Source organism: Fusarium subglutinans (genome assembly GCF_013396075.1).
Source record: "Fusarium subglutinans strain NRRL 66333 chromosome Unknown NRRL66333_c0000138, whole genome shotgun sequence".
Taxonomy (NCBI): Eukaryota; Fungi; Ascomycota; class Sordariomycetes; order Hypocreales; family Nectriaceae; genus Fusarium; species Fusarium subglutinans.
This window is the reverse complement of record NW_023502201.1, coordinates 77,922-95,970: the sequence shown is the minus strand read 5'-3', so window position 1 is coordinate 95,970 and position 18,049 is coordinate 77,922. Positions and strand designations below refer to the sequence as shown.

General features: G+C 48.6%; 9 protein-coding genes across 9 annotated transcripts; 4 read left to right on the top strand and 5 right to left on the bottom strand.

Moving 5' to 3' along the window:
• Positions 1–31: 31 nt before the first annotated feature.
• Positions 32–1,111, top strand: FSUBG_9243 (fungal zn(2)-Cys(6) binuclear cluster domain protein; the record flags this gene model as incomplete). The annotated part of the gene is made up of 1 exon (XM_036687735.1): positions 32–1,111. The coding sequence occupies one exon, from the start codon at positions 32–34 to the stop codon at positions 1,109–1,111; it is 1,080 nt and encodes a 359-aa protein (XP_036535299.1).
• Positions 1,112–1,173: 62 nt separating this feature from the next.
• On the bottom strand, positions 1,174–2,220 carry FSUBG_9242 (peroxisomal short-chain alcohol dehydrogenase; the record flags this gene model as incomplete). The annotated part of the gene is made up of 3 exons (XM_036687734.1): positions 1,174–1,343; positions 1,395–1,620; positions 1,702–2,220. 3 exons carry the CDS (start codon positions 2,218–2,220, stop codon positions 1,174–1,176), a joined length of 915 nt encoding a protein of 304 aa, XP_036535298.1.
• Positions 2,221–2,831: 611 nt separating this feature from the next.
• On the bottom strand, positions 2,832–3,767 carry FSUBG_9241 (uncharacterized protein; the record flags this gene model as incomplete). The annotated part of the gene is made up of 1 exon (XM_036687733.1): positions 2,832–3,767. One exon carries the CDS (start codon positions 3,765–3,767, stop codon positions 2,832–2,834), a length of 936 nt encoding a protein of 311 aa, XP_036535297.1.
• Positions 3,768–4,815: 1,048 nt separating this feature from the next.
• On the top strand, positions 4,816–5,953 carry FSUBG_9240 (uncharacterized protein; the record flags this gene model as incomplete). The annotated part of the gene is made up of 3 exons (XM_036687732.1): positions 4,816–5,028; positions 5,072–5,332; positions 5,381–5,953. The coding sequence occupies 3 exons, from the start codon at positions 4,816–4,818 to the stop codon at positions 5,951–5,953; spliced, it is 1,047 nt and encodes a 348-aa protein (XP_036535296.1).
• Positions 5,954–7,355: 1,402 nt separating this feature from the next.
• FSUBG_9239 (chitinase 1) lies at positions 7,356–8,756 on the top strand (the record flags this gene model as incomplete). Its single annotated transcript, XM_036687730.1, has 4 exons — positions 7,356–7,471; positions 7,522–7,620; positions 7,674–7,723; positions 7,774–8,756. 4 exons carry the CDS (start codon positions 7,356–7,358, stop codon positions 8,754–8,756), a joined length of 1,248 nt encoding a protein of 415 aa, XP_036535295.1.
• Positions 8,757–9,346: 590 nt separating this feature from the next.
• Positions 9,347–10,931, bottom strand: FSUBG_9238 (neutral amino acid permease; the record flags this gene model as incomplete). The annotated part of the gene is made up of 4 exons (XM_036687729.1): positions 9,347–9,440; positions 9,496–10,477; positions 10,534–10,584; positions 10,646–10,931. The coding sequence occupies 4 exons, from the start codon at positions 10,929–10,931 to the stop codon at positions 9,347–9,349; spliced, it is 1,413 nt and encodes a 470-aa protein (XP_036535294.1).
• Positions 10,932–12,381: 1,450 nt separating this feature from the next.
• FSUBG_9237 (carboxymethylenebutenolidase) lies at positions 12,382–13,837 on the top strand (the record flags this gene model as incomplete). Its single annotated transcript, XM_036687728.1, has 4 exons — positions 12,382–12,709; positions 12,768–13,183; positions 13,234–13,403; positions 13,462–13,837. 4 exons carry the CDS (start codon positions 12,382–12,384, stop codon positions 13,835–13,837), a joined length of 1,290 nt encoding a protein of 429 aa, XP_036535293.1.
• An 83-nt stretch (positions 13,838–13,920) lies between these two features.
• Positions 13,921–14,625, bottom strand: FSUBG_9236 (ankyrin repeat domain protein; the record flags this gene model as incomplete). The annotated part of the gene is made up of 1 exon (XM_036687727.1): positions 13,921–14,625. One exon carries the CDS (start codon positions 14,623–14,625, stop codon positions 13,921–13,923), a length of 705 nt encoding a protein of 234 aa, XP_036535292.1.
• Positions 14,626–15,412: 787 nt separating this feature from the next.
• FSUBG_9235 (integral membrane protein PTH11) lies at positions 15,413–16,870 on the bottom strand (the record flags this gene model as incomplete). The annotated part of the gene is made up of 6 exons (XM_036687726.1): positions 15,413–15,511; positions 15,576–15,934; positions 15,992–16,059; positions 16,107–16,480; positions 16,538–16,642; positions 16,700–16,870. 6 exons carry the CDS (start codon positions 16,868–16,870, stop codon positions 15,413–15,415), a joined length of 1,176 nt encoding a protein of 391 aa, XP_036535291.1.
• Positions 16,871–18,049: the final 1,179 nt, after the last annotated feature.

Genomic DNA, 18,049 nt, shown 5'->3' with positions numbered 1-18,049 from the left:
CTGCATTCACATCCCCTCATCAATTGTCGCGATGCGACAGTCTCTACGGCGAAAGTCTTGCAATGCTTGCGCACGCTCCAAACGCCGCTGCAGTCTCAGTCTCCCCAGCTGCAGGCGCTGCGCAGCGAAAGGCGTAGAATGCTCGTATCCCACCGTCACGCCTGTGCCGCCTCCGCTCAGCCTGCTCCTCGGTGATTCATTTGACAATGTCTTGCTCCCTCTTCAGATGCCCTCTGCGACTGAAGCATATGGCATGCAGCTCGACTCTGCAGAACATCATCCTCACACGGCAAACGATTATACGGCGCGCGCAGAATTCTTGGCTCATTTGATGTCGCTGCAGTCGACGGCACTGGCTGACAAGGGATCCAATGTATTCGTCCATTCGTCACAGACTCTGGCATCAGATGCGTTGCGCGACGCGTTAGCTGGCAGTGCACTGCATGCCGTCCGAAATACTTCTAACGTGCGCTTCGTTGATTCTGAGATTACAAGGCGCGCCTCCAACATTGTCGCAGTCTTAGATGCAGCGTCACTAAGTCACGATACCGCCGACTTGCGAATGCTTCCTTCAGTCCAAGCACTTCTTGTCTATCAATGCATACGACTGTTCTCACCAGGCAGTATCAGCCAACAAACACAAGCCGAACGCGACAACTTTGTTCTTCAAATCTGGGCATCGCGATTGCAATTATCATTATCGTCTTGTGATGATGACCTTATTGGGGCGAGCTGGGAGATTTGGGTTGAGCAAGAAGCCATTCGTCGCACGCTACTGTGCATAGAGCTTGCACAGGGCACCTACACTTATCTTCGAGGGAACTGGCCCATCGGTCTCCGGTGCAATCACGACCTAAGATTTAACGCGCAGAAGGCTCTTTGGGAAGCCAAGTCAGCTGCGGAATGGCGTTTGGTCTGCGACGATTTTGCGCATCCCTCGCTGCCATGCAATATGATTCGCTTACATAAAGACATTCGCGACGCAATGCCTGGTGACTTGGATGATCTAGGGGTTCTATTGCGCGCTGCGGGCCAAGGGCTTGCCGACATGAATACTTGGCTTCGTCACGATAAAGAAGCCTTGCAGCGATGGGGCCAAGTGGGTGTATGACTTATCACCACCCTAACAGCAGTACATGCAAGTTCGCACTTGAGGGCTTGGGTGATCTGCCACTACAAGCCATGAACACCAATGCGAAGGAATTTACCGTCCTTGTCAAGCCTATCCCTGATCGATCCACTCTTCAACTCCTCGACATCCCAAGCTGACCACACAAATCGACCATGCAAAAAGGCAGCTTCATCTGACGCGCACCATACAGCAAACGCGCCTGGAAGACTCACTAAAAACCATTAGGCATGTTTGTATTGCAAAGACACATCACAAAACTTACCGTCATCCCAGTTCACTATCGTTTCTGCCATCCCTTTATCGCGAACTTGATCTGTCAGAATGGCGCCTGGGTGAAAGCTGGTGATCTGAGTTTGAGAGGGCTCCTTCTCGTCTGCGAGTCTCTGGACCACCAAAGTCCCAGATGCCTTGGTCAGGGAGTAACTAGCCAAGTTTTTAGGGCCGCGGGAGTCATGGATGGCACCAGATGAGACGTTGACTATATAGTACTATGTTCCAGGCTGTCAGTAATTTGTGAAGCGAGGGCAGGAGGTGGGAAATAGAAGAGAGAGAGAGAGATGGCTTCATACCTTTCCTTTTCCCTGTTCTTGCTTGTGTAGTCGATCGCATAGTTGATGCAGCGCGCGAGTGTTGACCATGAACTGCTCCCACGTCTTCTCCCAGCCATGATCCGACAATGACCCCTCAACATTGAGAGCAGCATTGAGGACCAAGACATCGACGTGATCACCATTTGCACCCAAGTTGTCAAACATATGATCAATACTGCTGGAATCAGACATTTGACAGACTACCCCTTCAAATTTGGTGTCGCGGTCGCTGTGATCATGAGCGAGGCTTTCTATTGCCTTGTCAAGCTTTGGGCGAGTTCTGCCAGTGATGATGATCTTGTTTGCACCAGCCAAAGCAAAGTTCTCGGCAATGGCATAGCCGATACCAGCAGATCCACCGGTGATGAGAACTGTCTTCCCATCTTGGGAAAGCGAAGGCTGTGAAGGATCTATAGCATCATACACAGCTGAATGCAATTTATTCGTTAGTGGTACGGGCGTGTATACGAAAGGAGGAGATTCGGCGTCGTTTGACATGATCGGGAAATGGTTTGAAGATGTATGAAGCAGGCGAGGAGGTATGCCAAGTCAACAGATCTAAGACCCAGTGACGTCCTTTTTATAATTGACTGTTAATTTGTAGGTATTGTACTAGGCGGGAATTCTTGCATATCATCTGCGGACTATTCTGGATCATCATTGCGGATGTCCGATACAACAAGCGGCCTGTTGTGGATCTGATGGCGGAGAGCCACATTTGACCGCCGTGAGAAAAATGGATGAAAGGGGCGTTACCGAGAAACGCCTTCTGATGTCACCCAAGTACGGCAGCTAATGTTAGAGCTTACGAGTCTGTAGCCTGTCGGTGCAAAATGATAAAAGCTTTGAGAAGCTCAATTAATGACATGTCCAGCAACCATTCAACAAAAAATCACTCACGTCATCTAGTTTACTCTTGATAACATATAAGATTATGTTTGTATATCTGCAGAGGATCTCAGTAGGACTATACTCATCAGGGTATTGCGATGCCCTTATTTTATCCTTTTGAGATTGGTTGGCTCTGTGCATAATGAACTCTGTTTGTCATTCGACTACTAAATATCATTTGGCTATGATCCTACGAAACAACTCATTATAACCCCTCATTAAGCCCCCTTTTTGGCTGGAATACACTCCATGAGTCTATCCTTGTCCCTTCGTAAAGCGTCTTCAAGTGAAGTAAAGTGAATACCAAACTTGTTCTGAACCTCTTTGGCGCCTCTCTCGACAAATCCAAAGGGCTTCAAGTTGGCAAAATGCTGAAACATGTGGCCATGAACACCGATGTCCAACTTTTCCACCTCTTCAGGGATGCGCTTCACAATTCCGACTTCTCTACCACTGACCATGACCAGGATATTCCTAACCCCCTCAAAGTCGAACAGTTCATTTCCAAGGTCAATTTCTTGGCCCCGAAATCTGGCAGGATCCTGAAGGGCCGCAGCAGCGTACTTTCCCACGTCATGAGCATCGGTGTAAGGGAGTTTGGCCCCATCAGCGAGAAGATCATCAATTTCGCCTTCTGTTGGGAGACGTGGAAAGTTATTGTAGGCATTTGGGATAAAGAAGTCGTAGTGGATAAGTGCGGGCCGGAGAATAGTGTATGATTCGAACTTTCCAGTGCGAACAATATTTTCAACCTCGTATTTAGAAGCATAGTATTCATGGAGACGAGGAATAGCTTTGACACCTTCATTATCCCATATATCTTTTCGATTTGTACAAATGGCGGTAGCGGCGATGAGGTTCTTGACGCCAGCCTTCTCGCAAGCTTCGACAATTGTTTTGGCCTGAAGGACCTCCAAGCCAGGGAAGGAAACGGTGTTGAGAAAAGCGGCCTCGCAGCCCTGAGCAGCTTTGAAGATATCGTCGAGGCTTCTGCTTTCTCCCTGGAAGAGAGTGATGTTCGGGTCACTTAGCAGTGCTGGTATCTTTTCGATGTTGCGCACGACGGCGTGGATCTTGTGGCCAGCTTCGAGTAGATGCTTGATGACCCATTGGCTTTGTTGGCCAGTGGCCTGTGTGACGAGATAGAAAGACATCACAGCTTTGGGAGAAGAGATTATGGTAGTGGCAGTCTGACGGGCTAAGTCTGCTCTCCAGCTAATTTCCAGCTGTATATATACTGCCTATTATCCTCCGCGGGTCCCCGCCATATTCTAACAATTTCCTCATTCCATAGTGATTTCTAATATGCTCTAAGGTGACGGATACATGATCCGGCAGTTCTTTGGAGACGGAGTCTTCGCAAGCATCTTAAAAGTCCGGTCATCATTGAAGCATAGCGTAAGGAAGAACTCGATCTTAGCTTCGATAAAAGTTGCTTCCAGTGGGGGCCATGATGACAGGGGAATGTCGCCTCAACCGATCATTGGTGCTTCTAAACTTAGTGCTGATGACAAATTCTGGGCCTGCTTATCATTTGAGAGACCCCATCACCAGCAACTTTGACCGAGAGATTGAGATCTCACTGCTTTCACCTACCGTACGATATCTGCTATTGGAAACGAAATCAATCGGTGTCTCGGGTTGATTTGTTGAGATGAAACCCCGAAAAAGCTGTTGGACTTGCGCAGGTTAGTGTTGGCAAAGCGACTAACGAATTGGTAATCACTAAGCATCAGCATCAGCTCGCAAGATTCAATGCGACGGAGTCCGACCGTATTGTGACAAATGCAAGCGGTCTCAATTGACCTGTCAAGGCTATGAAGCTCGTTTATCGTGGCCCCGAATCAATGACAGGAAGAGGGCGATGGTATGCACTACGGCAAGGCAAGCGTCTGTGTCCCCTCAAAAGACAAGCGAGATACCCAGTCGCCTCTTCCTGATCAATACATCATTTCGCGATGTCGAGCTACATAATTACCTATCTTCACAGTGTGGCCAGGCCCATGTACCTATTGAACCTTCGAAATCACTAAAACACCCCGCGATACATGCCAATCAGAATGAACTGTTACATTACTGTTAGGGCTACAGTGCCTTGATGATGTCCATATCTTCTGACTCGTGTTAGTTCATGACCTAGCGCACTTATCTTTGGTCACATTCAGCACGCCAGCGGCTGGCATACGTGATGCACTCATGAAAATGGCCATGATTAACGACAGTACTTCATCCTCGGCTCTTCTACATGCTATGCTAGCCTATTCTTCCCTTCATCAGCACGACCTGAGCGAAACAGCTCTCAAGCTCAAAGTTCAGGCACTTCACCTGCTCTCTATTTCCGCCGAAGATGGAGAATTGTCCTTGGTGAATGCCTCCCAGCACGTGGCTGCTTCCATGCTGCTTGGATCATTTGAGGTACGTGATCCCGGAGACTATCGAGGCCCTGCTGATGTCCAAGACATTACGCCCTTCTGATAGTTCAGGGGAATGGCTGTGGCATATTTGGGGCGCTGTGGACGTTATTCAAGCTACGCAACTCAGCGATCGTTCTTCTGAGATTGAAACCTACGCTGTCATTGACTGGGTCAACTATCATCATACGCTCTCACGCTTCAGCACACAGCACTGGCGACACAAAGCATTGGCTCAGAACACGTTCACCATACCGGCCCAACGCTCTGGTCATGTAGCCATGTCTTCATTGTCAATATACAAACCCGTAAGCTTACCACGATAATTTTAAGTCTAGTAGCTAAACAATCTCCAGAGTCACCCTTCTATAGATCCAACATCATCGATAATGAGCCTTCTGTTTGAAGCATGCAATATCTTAATCGATCCAAAAGATCCCAAAAGTCACAGCCCGGAATATCGCAACTCACTCCAACGGCTCGAAACGCAGGTCGACGATCTCATCGCCAGCCCGATCCCGAATAGTCTAAACCCCGAAAGCGCAGTCGCCTTGGAACTCTATCGCGTAGCAACACGAATATATATAGCGCGCGCTTCACAGAGTCCATGGGAAGCACCCGCTCTTCTAGACTCGCTGATAGATGCACTGTTTGAGGGGCCAGTGGCATCGTGTACCTGCATCCACTTCTTCCCTCTGCTGATTCTCGCTTGTGAATCAGGGAGAGACGATCAGCGGGTTGCGATTCTTAACTTGATTGACAGAACTCAGCGCGATGCACGGGTCAGAAGCATGAAGGCGGTGACGAATGCCATTCAGGCTATTTGGGTGCAGCAGGATCTTCATGCTGATAGTGAGGTTTTGGTGAATTATATGGATCTTCTCAGTATTGGGCTTAGCTCAAACAGCACTATACCATCTTTTGCGTAATATTTCACTGGTAGATGACAGCATATTGTGTGCGATGTGAGAACATCGAGTTTCGGTATCAGTTCAAAAACATGGAATCAGGATTCTTATCTTCCTCTGGAAAACGAATGACCATGTCTCCTCGTGCCCCGGACTTTCCATCAACATCGAGTAATGGCCCGGCCCGAATTCTTTGCTGGCTGGCAATCGTTGCAATATGATTTGCTGGTGTTGATATCTGACCGCTGAAGGGATCTCCTTTATCAGTTAGACCCGACTCAGGAGTGAGACATGCGCCACCTGCTCAAATGTCTTGTTTGGATGTCAATGTCCCATTGGTTAGCCACCTTCCTAATGCAGACGCCATGGCAACTTGAGATCAGACATTGATGTATGTAGTATTGGGATTTTCGGGGTGATGAAGTGATCACGAGAGCTTTTTTGGGCGCTTGGAAATCTCCGAGGGGGTTTGCCAAGATGATGGCTTCTTGCAAATGCCGGGGATGCATTTCGATAGTCATCCGAATGCCTCTGAGGCACTACGTTACTTCTACCATAGGATAGTCTGTCAATTTCATCTGGCTCGATAGTCCGGGACCTGAGGAAGAAGATGTTTCGAAGTTTAGCCTGATCGCTTGCTTCAAGAGGATGTCACTCGTCGTGCCAGCTCAGTAGCCTGGTGCCCGCATCACGCACGCTCTTGCGAATACTACCTTAGTTTGCAACTACGATAAAAGACACCAGATTACAGAATAAATTCCGCTTTGGGTTACATCGCCACTACCAGACATAAATCAAGTGACGTGCGACCACTTACCTTATCTCGATGTTTCTTCTACCGTCGCCAACCTTATCGGAGCAAGCCTGTTTAGCAGCCCTATTGTCAAACCAATGCGACGGTGAATCGCGACCGACTTTATCACCCGACTCTGGCTCATGAGTAGTCTGATACCAATATTCTGTTTCTTTATTTCCGGGAGCTCTTTTTGCCATGTGTTGTTGACAGTCGCTGCGATCGTCGTCGTTGCTGAAACAGATCTGCAACGTTGCAACCGGACATGTCTGAGCCTGAGCGCAGTCTGTCCATTAGCCACGGCTACAATCGACTTTTCACTGCAATTAGAGTCATCACAGCGGTGCAAAAGTCACTTGATTATTCTGCACCTGTTCTTTCTCCCAACGCTGCAACTCAACATGTCTTTCAAGACCCTGCTGAGTCGTGTTGATGACTTTGGAGAATGACAGGTCCTCTGTTATCTTCGGATACTACATTTGACGAGATGTTCTTAAGAATGATTTCAGTCGTATATAATGCTCTCCAAGACCGGTACTTAGCAGAAAAACGATCAATCAAGATCACAACCTCGAATCACAGTCTTACAATATTTATAAACATTTCTGCTAGCGCAACTTAACATTCACAATGGTCGCACTCGACGATATGACTTCTGGCATTCCAGCCCTTGTCGTACCAGCCAATAACGACGACATCTCTGAGGAGGCGACCGGCAGTGTCAACGCTGTCTACTTTGTCAACTGGTTTGTCTTCCTCCTCACGTGCTCTTGGTTCATTCACTCATCGCATGCAGGGGTATCTACGGGCGTAACTTTCAACCCCAGAACCTTCCCGCATCGCAACTGACTCACGTGCTTTATGCTTTCATGAATGTGAGAGCTGATGGCACCGTGTAAGTATTTACATATCACACTCAATACTTTACAAGGCGCTGACAGATTACAGGTATACCGGTGACTCGTATGCCGATCTTGAGAAGCACTACACTGGTGACTGTAAGCGCAGCTGCCTGTTGATACTGGAGAAGCATGCTGACTCAACATAGCCTGGGAGGAGCCCGGCAATAACGCCTACGGATGTGTCAAGCAGCTCTTCCTCCTCAAGAAGGCCAACCGAAAACTCAAAGTCATGCTGTCCATCGGTGGCTGGACCTGGTCAACCAACTTCCCTGCCGCCTCTGCCTCAGCTGCTGCCCGATCCACCTTCGCCAAGAGTTCCGTTACTCTCATGAAAGACTGGGGCTTCGATGGTATCGACATCGACTGGGAATACCCCGCCAACGCTACCGAGGCTAGTAACATGATCCTTCTACTCCAGGCCGTGCGCAGCGAGCTCGACTCCTATTCCAAGCAATACGCCAGCGGATATCACTTCCAGCTTTCGATCGCTGCCCCGGCAGGTCCTGATAACTACAACAAGCTCAAGATGAAGGACCTCGGCTCCGTCCTCGACCATGTTAATCTCATGGCTTACGACTACGCCGGCTCGTGGAGCGCTTTCTCCGGTCATCAAGCTAACAAATATGCCAACACCAAGATCCCTAATGCTACGCCGTTCAACACTGACCAGGCCGTCAAGGCTTACGTCAACGGTGGTGTTCCTTCTGCTAAGATGATCCTCGGCATGCCCATATACGGTCGGGCATTTGAGAACACCGCTGGCCTCGGACAGACATACTCTGGTGTCGGATCTGGAAGCTGGGAGAATGGTATCTGGGACTACAAGGCCTTGCCCAAAGCTGGAGCTAGTCTTGTCTATGATCGCGATGCTCAAGCCTCTTACAGCTATGACTCCAACACGAAGGAACTTATCTCTTTTGACACCCCTGGTATGGTCGAGAACAAGGTCCTTTACATCAAGAACCTTAGCCTTGGTGGCAGCATGTTCTGGGAGGCGTCTGCTGACAAGACTGGTGCTGACTCGTTGATCGGTACCAGCTCCAAGAAGCTTGGAACTCTTGATAGCACTAACAACTGTTTGAGCTACCCCAACTCGCAGTATGCCAACATTGCCAAGGGCCTTTCTTGAGAGGGCGATGGCAACACGATGTGTTCACGAGAACATGAAATGGTAGGGGTTGGCTGGTTAGGGCATGCACTCGCGTTATACTCTCCAATTATCGTATACATTCGCTTTAGATACCAATATACACTCGCTTGGGATTACGTTCCGATGATGTCTAGTTACATACTATTACGACTTCACTGAGCACGAAGAAGGAGGCCTTCCAACCAAAGTAGCGCGGATAAGGAGCCAAGCGCATGTTGAAATGCTACACAAAGAATCTCATGGATCGATCAAACTAAGCATCTCTGAGTGATCGGTTTAACCGCGTCGACCAGGTGGGACAGTGCGCTATCCGACGTGACATTGAAGAATCACGCGGCCCGCGCATCGGATAACGCACTTAATAAGCGGATATCCTATCCCTTTTTGAAGGGCGGGTAGAGTCACAAATGCAGACATCATATAAATACTGAATCCCTTATCTTACGCTACTTCATATACGAACGCCACTTCAAGAACGTGTGCTCTATTCACAACTAGGCTAGGGCACCCCTCCATTTCCTTCCCGAATCGGCCACTATGCGTCGACCCACGATACGCTACTGTGCGGCTCAAGAGATGGTTCCAGAGTTATCAGCACAGTCGAAGACCTTCGCAATCAGACCGGATCGGTAGGCATCCTGGATGGACACGGCCACACTGTAACTTCAAGGGGGTTAGCTATGGCACATATTACAGGGGTGATGATTTATTGACTTACGTTCCGGCAATGACCATAAACGATCCAACGAGTACGATGAGGGCATGAGACCAATACTTCGCCTTGTTAGATGAGTTACCCGTTCTATAATGCTTAAAGTCTTGCATCCAGAGGAGAGCTGGGAAGATCAAGCTGAAGGGAGCGAAACAGACGGCTCCTGCGAGACCCAGGAGGTAGTTGAGAATAGGGACAGCCTCGGCAACGATAAAAGCAAGGATTCCGAGAATAAGATTACTGCCAATCCAGGTAGACCAATGGACCATAGTGTTCTCCTGAAGATGGTAGGAGTCGCGGAGGATTCGGACGAAAATGTACTTGGCAGCCACGTGCTGGTAAATGCCGACACCGATAATAAGACCTGGAAGCGCAATTCCGTACGAGATCTTCTTGAAGAGTGCACCTGCGCTTCCGAAGGCGGGGGTTGCCAGCCAAACGCCGCACCATCTGTAGATGACGAGGGAGAAAGATAGGTACATGGCCAGCACGAGGACACCTGTGACAAGCACGGCCTTTTTGAAGTGCTCAGGGCGCTTCATTTCCGACAGCACAGGAAGATACATAGATGATCCGCTATTGCTGATTAAGATGTTGGCAGAGGCAGTGATGCCCGCTACAAAGGTAGGGTGAGCAATGGCAGTCCAACCCAGCTCGTAGTCACCAGTCTGAGGAGCCATTGCAGGGCGATCTTGCTGGGTAACCGCAACAACGAAGATGAAGACAGCCACGAAGAATGTGAAGAATCCGATCCAAGTAAGCCAGCCAAGGCGGCTGAAGGTTCGTACTGAGGAGACCAAGGTAATTGAGATCGCGCCGATCAGGGTAAAGATAACTGTGCAGGCGCCGTGGTTGGAGATGGCGTTGAATGCCGTCGAGATGGAAACGATGCCGGCAGCGGAAATGAGGACTTGGGCGACCAGAATTTGAAGACCAACAAGTTCTTTGCCAATGCGGCCCCAGAGACGACCGCACATATCAGCGAGTGCTATTCACATTATTAGAGCTAATGGTATAAGCTTCGAGGGGGGGTTAGGAACGTACTGTGGCACTCGGGGTGACGGTTTCGGAATTCGCCCAGAATGTATGCAGTGTCTACAAAAGAGTCATTAGTCAAGTGGATCTCTTTATCTTCCCAATTGAACAAGTGACTTACAGGTGTTCAGAGTGTGCCAGCCAACAAGAGACAGACCGCCTCCAACAGCACCAAGCGTCGCAAACGCACCAGGCACGCTCAAAATGCTCATGGCGAACTGGATCTTGAGAAAGATGATGGTGGCTCGCTGCCAGCTGACAGTTCTGAACTGAACGCCATCATCTGTCTGCTGGAAGACTTCATGAGACTCGAGCGTCTCGCCTTTCATGGAGACAACCTCTTCATCGGCTGGTCTGTAAGGTGTGACTTTTTCGTCGCTCATCTGCTGCAGTTCTGGAGAGGCCATGGTCGCCTTTGTGCACGTTGACAGAGATATCGAAAGGGTAGAGACAGATGAGGAGAAGCGAAGGTGAGTGAGAAAGTGACTCAGTCTGTCTTCACAATCTCAGTGGGCGACCTTGTCCTTATTTCTACAGGATCCGAAATCGGTTGCTACCCCAGGTTATCTACCCCGACTTTATCTTTACGGTCTAGACTGGGCCTGCATATCGTGAGCTAGACGGTATCAGATTTGGTCTCGTGGGTCGCTTTATCGTGTAAACCTTGTCGACCACTGATGTTTGCCGTTTGGCCGCTTATCCGGACCAGCTTTGGCGATATCCCCGTGTAGAGTCACCCAATTGCAGTAAATACCTTGTCAGCGACAATCGGCTATGGGCCACCCGAGATTAGTGATAGAGGGTTCCGCACGTGGAAAGGTAAATTCTGCACTAAAATTGAGGACACGTTTTGAGGCGTCGCGATCTAACCAAAATGCCGGGACGTATTTTCGAAAGGTCCGTGCTATTGGTGTCTCTTCTACTCTGTATCATGGTTGCAGACTTGTATTACTGCTTCATTACTAGCTGTCGAATAGGGAGGAGAGGAGCCCAACTGATACAGGAATGTCGGCTACCGGGTGATATATACTCTTGCCATGGTACCTATATTGAACTTGATGACAGACATTTCATACAACTCCAACGTCGTGTTCTTTTCCATGTCTCTTGGGTTCTAAAGCACTTTTCAACATCTTATAATGCTCATTCCTGAAAGTATTATATTTCTTGATGGGCCTTCGGTGGTCATATCATCAGGGACGAATGGCGTGTCGTGCTGTTATGACTCGGTCAACAGTCCCATGATGCCAAAGCCACTAAGCATGGTGAGACATATTCCAGCTAGACGGGTTCACCACTTATCAGCCTCATATACGAGTTTCAACTACCGTATTTTTAAAGCCAATCACTGCATAGCGTGTCGGATACCGGCATTTATACATGTGCGGCCCAATACCTGGCGGCGGGCCGCTCAGGCGGAAAACGCACGCTCCAGGTGCCCATATCCGCTATCATTCGGTGGGCACAGCCGCTGAGTGTGCCAAAATCTGGGGGAGATAAGCGCTATCATTTGGCTCTATCTCGCTAACTCCACCCTCGTATCTGACTCAATTGATTGCAATCGTTGCTAATGACCTCGTGTCTATGACCGGTATAGTTGAATCAAGATGTGGACATTGAGTCAAATTGGCTTCTGTCATGAGATCAGACGATGTGCTCTTCATAATATCTCGGCAATGCGGATATAGACAGCTGAATCAGGATGAGACGTGATGCCGCTGTTCGTTGCTTAAGAAGACGGTGATAGCTTCAGTCGAATCCAAGACCATAACAGCAATTCCATCAACACTCTTTCTTCGCATACATCTTTGTCAAATTATATCGCATTACATCTTGTCCCATCACATTCCATTAGCCATGTACGCAGACATCAGCAAGCCACCAGCCCCTCTCCCATCCATCAATCTCCAGGTCTTGAGACCCGGTCTATCATTGCTGTACCCGCTCTCTAGACGAGTCCACGGCCCCGGTCTCATTATCCTCTCTGCCGCTACTGAGAACCCGTTGGCTTTCTACGAAGGTGTCCCCTCCTCATTGGTGAAGTGGGCTGAGGAAGGTTATGCCGTTGTGCAGATTGAAGCTGGTGCATTCGAAGGAAAAGACAGCCGAGTTGTTCTCAAAGAAGCCATCGATGCTTTGAAGCAATGTGAGAAGTGTGACATGAACGATAAAGTCGGCTTGGTTTGTAAGTTGTCATTGATGCGTGCTCGTCTACTCATCCATTATTTCTGACGTTGTTCCAGCGTATGAACCAAAAGTATGGAACATTGCTGCTCCTGGAATAGACGAAACCCCAGAGATTGTTGCCAGCGTTCTTTATGCCGACGCAGAGTCGGCAGAGACTCTAGCCCCCAGCGAAAAGCCTCTGTTGAAGCACATTGCTGGCCAAGACTTCAAGCCCTCAAGTCAATCGCACTACCCTTACAAGGAGTCTTCAAGTTATGCCTTCGCGACTCCAGGGCATCCTCACTTTCACTATACAACTGAGTCGGTATCTCACACGCGTAATCTTCAGTTCCTGAAGCCCAAACTCAATGGGCCCTTCTTTGACCTCGAGGCTATTTGGGATGAGCATACATGGTACGAGTTCAGTGATCGCTCGGTGCAGCATACGATGAGCACAATGGTCCAAGAACCTTATGTGAATCATGTTCCAACTGTTGGTCTTCTTCTGGATATACAAATTTCTGATTGACTAACGATTTCTAGTTGACGGGTGGTATCGGCCGAAGCAGTCTCACAAAGTTCTACCGAGATAACTTCATCTTCAACAATTCCCTGGATACTACACTTGACCTTATTAGTCGCACGATAGGCATTGATCGTGTGATTGACGAGTTCATCTATAAATTTACCCATGATCGCGAGATTGACTGGCTGTAAGTTCCTGTATCCTTAGAACATCATAGCCTCTCGTGCTAACTGCCTTCCCCATAGCTTACCTGGCATTCCACCTACCTTCCAAAGAGCAGAGATTCCATTCACGGCCGTTGTCAACATCCGGGGCGATCGGCTGTACCATGAACACATCTCTTGGGATCAAGGTACTGCGCTCCGACAGCTTGGGCTAATGCCTGAGTATCTACCCTTTCCTTATGCCGTCCCTGGTCAGACAGGAAGTCCTGGTGTAAAGTACGAGTACCGCGTTCCTGTTATCGGAATTGAGACTGCGAATAAGATGCAGGATAGGAACTCAGTTCCCTCGAATGATATGTTCAGCTACAAGGTCCGTCAAGTTCAAGATGGCCCTGGAAGCTTAAGGAAGGAAGACGATGTCAAGAAGGAGGCAGACGTTGTAGGTGTAGTTGCCTGAGCCCTGTTTAAATCGAAAGACGAATCACATATAGAATTGCATATACCACTTGAAAAGTATCTTCATTGGTGCCCGCCACCCTGCTATATCGATTTCTTTGCATCATAGTATTCCGGATATGTCTGCTTGTAGCCCAGCACAAATCTGCCCCAGTAAGCGGCAGTTGTAAGCAAGATCCGACTGACTACCCGACCGAGAAACTCCCAAGGAATCGGAATCACCAATGGAGTATCGGCGCTGTGAAGAAAAACGAGGAGCTGAAAAATGCTAGGTGCACTACCCGACGCCTTGCAGTCATCCAGGTAACCGAAGAAGTTTCTGAAGAATTGCTGTTCGTTCTCATACGATTCTGGAGTCAAATGAATGTCCACCACGAGATCTCTGTCTTCGGTCGCATTTTCAAACCGGTGGAAGTATCCAGCCTTGACCGAGGCTGTAGCTTGGCCATCTGGGTCGTCGGACAGGACGGCGAAGGGCTTTGCGTCGAGGCCGCGGTAGAAGTTCCCTCTGCCGGACTGGACGCGAAAGAATTCATCTTGGTAGATATGATAGTGAAAAGGAGGCGCGATGATTGAAACGCCATTTTCTTTGTCTGTTGGAGGGATCCGATGGGTCATGATGTATTTTGAGCCGGGTCCCGAGAAGGTGACGGAAGACTTGCCGCCTTCGTATAGAATTGGGTTGTTCTGGGCATTTTGAGTGCGCGCTGGCCCTGACGATCTCAAGAATGAAAGCATGATGCTGGCTAGCGATGTGTTCTGTAGAGACGTGACGAGTCTACTGAGCATTGTAAGGTGAAACTACCTAGATAGTAATCGCTTCTGGGCACCAAAGAGGAGAGTCAATCAATGCCGAGTGGGGAAGCTATCGCCAAGACATCCCATAGCCGACCCTAACAACAGCCGTGCAACAGAGCCAATTAGTAGATCATTACCTTAGCATTACAACAGTAAATCTGCAAGTGTCTATACGTCATTGCGGAATTACGATTTACGAGCTGTCGATCCAATCTCCAGGGGAGCGAACCCCTTTGACAGCTGAGTTGAATGATCACCAACCTACTCAACACTCACTGACAGCGTCACTAACGGCATCGCAAGTTTCTCCTGGTGTGTCCAATACTAGCTTATTCTCAAATTTCCAATGAAAGGATTATGGAACGCACGCAATTGCTTCTTCTCGAGTACCTACTCCGTACCGAGCGGCATTTCGTGCCTTTCACACGCCGTGTCCACTTTATTATCATGCAACCAATTGGGAGTGTGAGATTAGCACCCTTATCTTATCGATACGCTGGCCCATCATGTTTCGATAACTTAAGTCGAGTAACTTGCAAAGCATGTTTGAGCTGGCCAACGTGGTTCCTCTTCACGGTTATACGTGAGCGTGTCATAGAAACCTACTATCTCACCGCTCTCAAAATTTCCCCAAGGAAGTCCATTCATAGTCTTCGCGTCCTCCTAACATTCCGTCATAAGCTCAACAGATAAAAATAGGCATAAGAGAACACCTACACTGTCAGCTGCACTGCAGGAGATAGTTTTGGAATTCATGAGTTCTCCAATCAATACTTCATCAAGAGTTCATGGAATTGGCCTCAGAAGTCAACATTCGACCCAGCGTACGACCAGCATATAGAACATCGACACGCAAGGCTGAGCAAATTTCTCTGTACTGTTGTCCCATTTAAAGTCTAGCTAGAATACAAATAATATTAAAATACTATTTATGGATGTACCAGGTCTTCACGGGACCCATGTGACTCTCTCGATGTTTCTGGTCTCTCCAAAGACTGCATCTCCAAGTCCACCTTGACATAAATCTTCTGACTGGAGGTGCCCTCAACAACATCATCAAGCTGCTCCCAATTATCGCCAACCTGGCCCCTGTGAGTTCGGCGTGCTGCCGACACTGATTGTGAAGTGATGACGGCTCTGCTGGTTCCAGAAAATGGCGTAATGTGAGCTGGGGAGCTACCCGTCGACGAATCGAAATGGAAATGAGAGCTGACGAGTTTTCGTAGTGATGGTAAGGATCCAGCGATAATTCCAATTCCCGACTCCAGAGTGGACCATAGTACGATGTTTCCGACGTTGTCTAGTCTTGTCAGTACGGTAGCCAAAAAGGCTAAAGCCACTCTCCTGGGATACTGACATAAGTAATTATCAGGATGCGAGAACGCGCTCAAATAAGGTATTCGAACAATAGTACAGAGCGAGGCCCTAATGCAAAGTTAGACATGAAAACTGAGGGTGACATTATAGCTTACAATGCAGCCAGACCAAGAATGATGCTGACAGAGACCTTGGTGGCTTTCCTCATGTGGGACTTGTAGAGCATAAAGATAGGTAAAATAGCACAAATCCAATCCGTAATAACGGCGCTGATGGACACGACATAGCCTAGACTCATTATGAATGGCACAGAACAATTTCTTCGGTCGTTCCAGTTGGCAGAGATGGGCATGCATGCGAAAAAGGTGCCGATGGTGTTATACATCATAGTGATAATAGTAAAGATGAGAGTTGCCCAGACAATGATTCGATGAGTTTTGGTGACGGCGATGCGTAGGAGGGTAACGCAGATGGACGATTTGAGAGGCGTCAATGAGAAATCGTAGATTATTTGGCCAATCCACATCCACTACACATTAGTTAGCAGAGGCGTTAAGTTGATTGATGCTCAAGATGAAGTAAATACCTTTCGACCATCGACTTGAAGATATGCGTTAAGGTCTTTGTCTTTTGTTCCCACGCCTGCGTAAACGGCACGTATACCAACAGCAGTGAATGCAACGTGTAGTATCTGGCCGGGTTAGTAACGTGTTTTGTTTTGTCTTGTCTCACTGTGACATAGACTCACCCATCCGATAAGCATGAGACCATCATCGATTCCGAAGAGACGATACTTCAACCGAACAACACATCTCAGAATAACAATTATCGCTGTAAGGATCAAGAAAAGGATGGGGACAATAAGCAGAACACGCCCTAGACCCTGGGGGTCCACTGATGTCGCGCTCTCATCAAGCATGATGGCGATGCGATGTCGAAACCCACACTCACAAGCGCAGAAAACAAATACGAAATTCCTGGCAGCGCAGGGCTGGCATTTTGAGCAACTGGCCCTCTCCCTCCTTTTTAGCAACGGCTCCAAATGCGCCGGGTATTCCAGAGTTTGGCCCATTCCCCGCGTTTTGACTCTCCACCCATCCCATCTTCTTAGTAGCACGGTCTAGTGAACCTTATCGAGGCTCGTGACCAAGGATATCTCGCGGACAACGCCTAGCCCGGCCAGGGGGTACTGACTCGTGAGCTCGATCGACGGATCTGCACCCAGCGCTTCGAGTGACTGTTTTCAGTTTGAAGCGTCCCCATGGCTTGCTGGGGTCATGCCAGTTAATGTTTTTGCTAAAGGCTCTTTTTTTGCGTGGCATGCACAGCTGGAATCAGTGCGCAGCCAGTCGAATCCCCGCGTAGATCTGAGAAACCACTAACTTAAGCGAACTTTTGCTTCTTGCTGACGCACAGCTGCCAAGTTCGTGGCTTGAAGCCCTGCTGCAGACAATGACTCGACCCAGGATCCCGGACGTGGGAAATCGCATGATTGTAACCTAGAGCCACAGATATACAAGATATTCTGTGGAGATTGTCAGAGCGTACAGTCAGCCGTCGCTGATCTTGTCCGCCAAGCTCGTTCAAAAGTTCATGATGCTATTTTCCACCATAGATAACGCTCAACGTTAAGTACTCATACTCCATAATCTTCCCGGGAAAACAATGACCTGAACTTCTGGAGGAGCTTCATCACGGACTCAGGGGTAACGACAGGGGTTATATGCACGGCAGATTAGTGCGATTGCAAGGGGTCCTCGCTTCAGAAATCGGGCCCAATGGCACTATTCCCGAAAGCCCGATAGCTTCATTTGTTGGAGAAACCTTCATACCTGTTATGGCACTTGTTAGCGGTGATCACTGGCGATGCTGGGACCAAAAGCCTCCGACAACCGATCGAGACTTAGCACGGACAGACCAATGGTTTTTTAGACCTGGAGTAAGAACTAGGAAGCCATTTCCATGTATCCGGGACGCTCCTGATATCACACGACTTTTGTGGCTTTGTTTGGAACAGACAAGACTTGGCCGTCCTTGGATCGACTGGACCCCTGATTTCATCGCTAGGAATGGTTCCCGGAAATCCTTTGAACGCTAT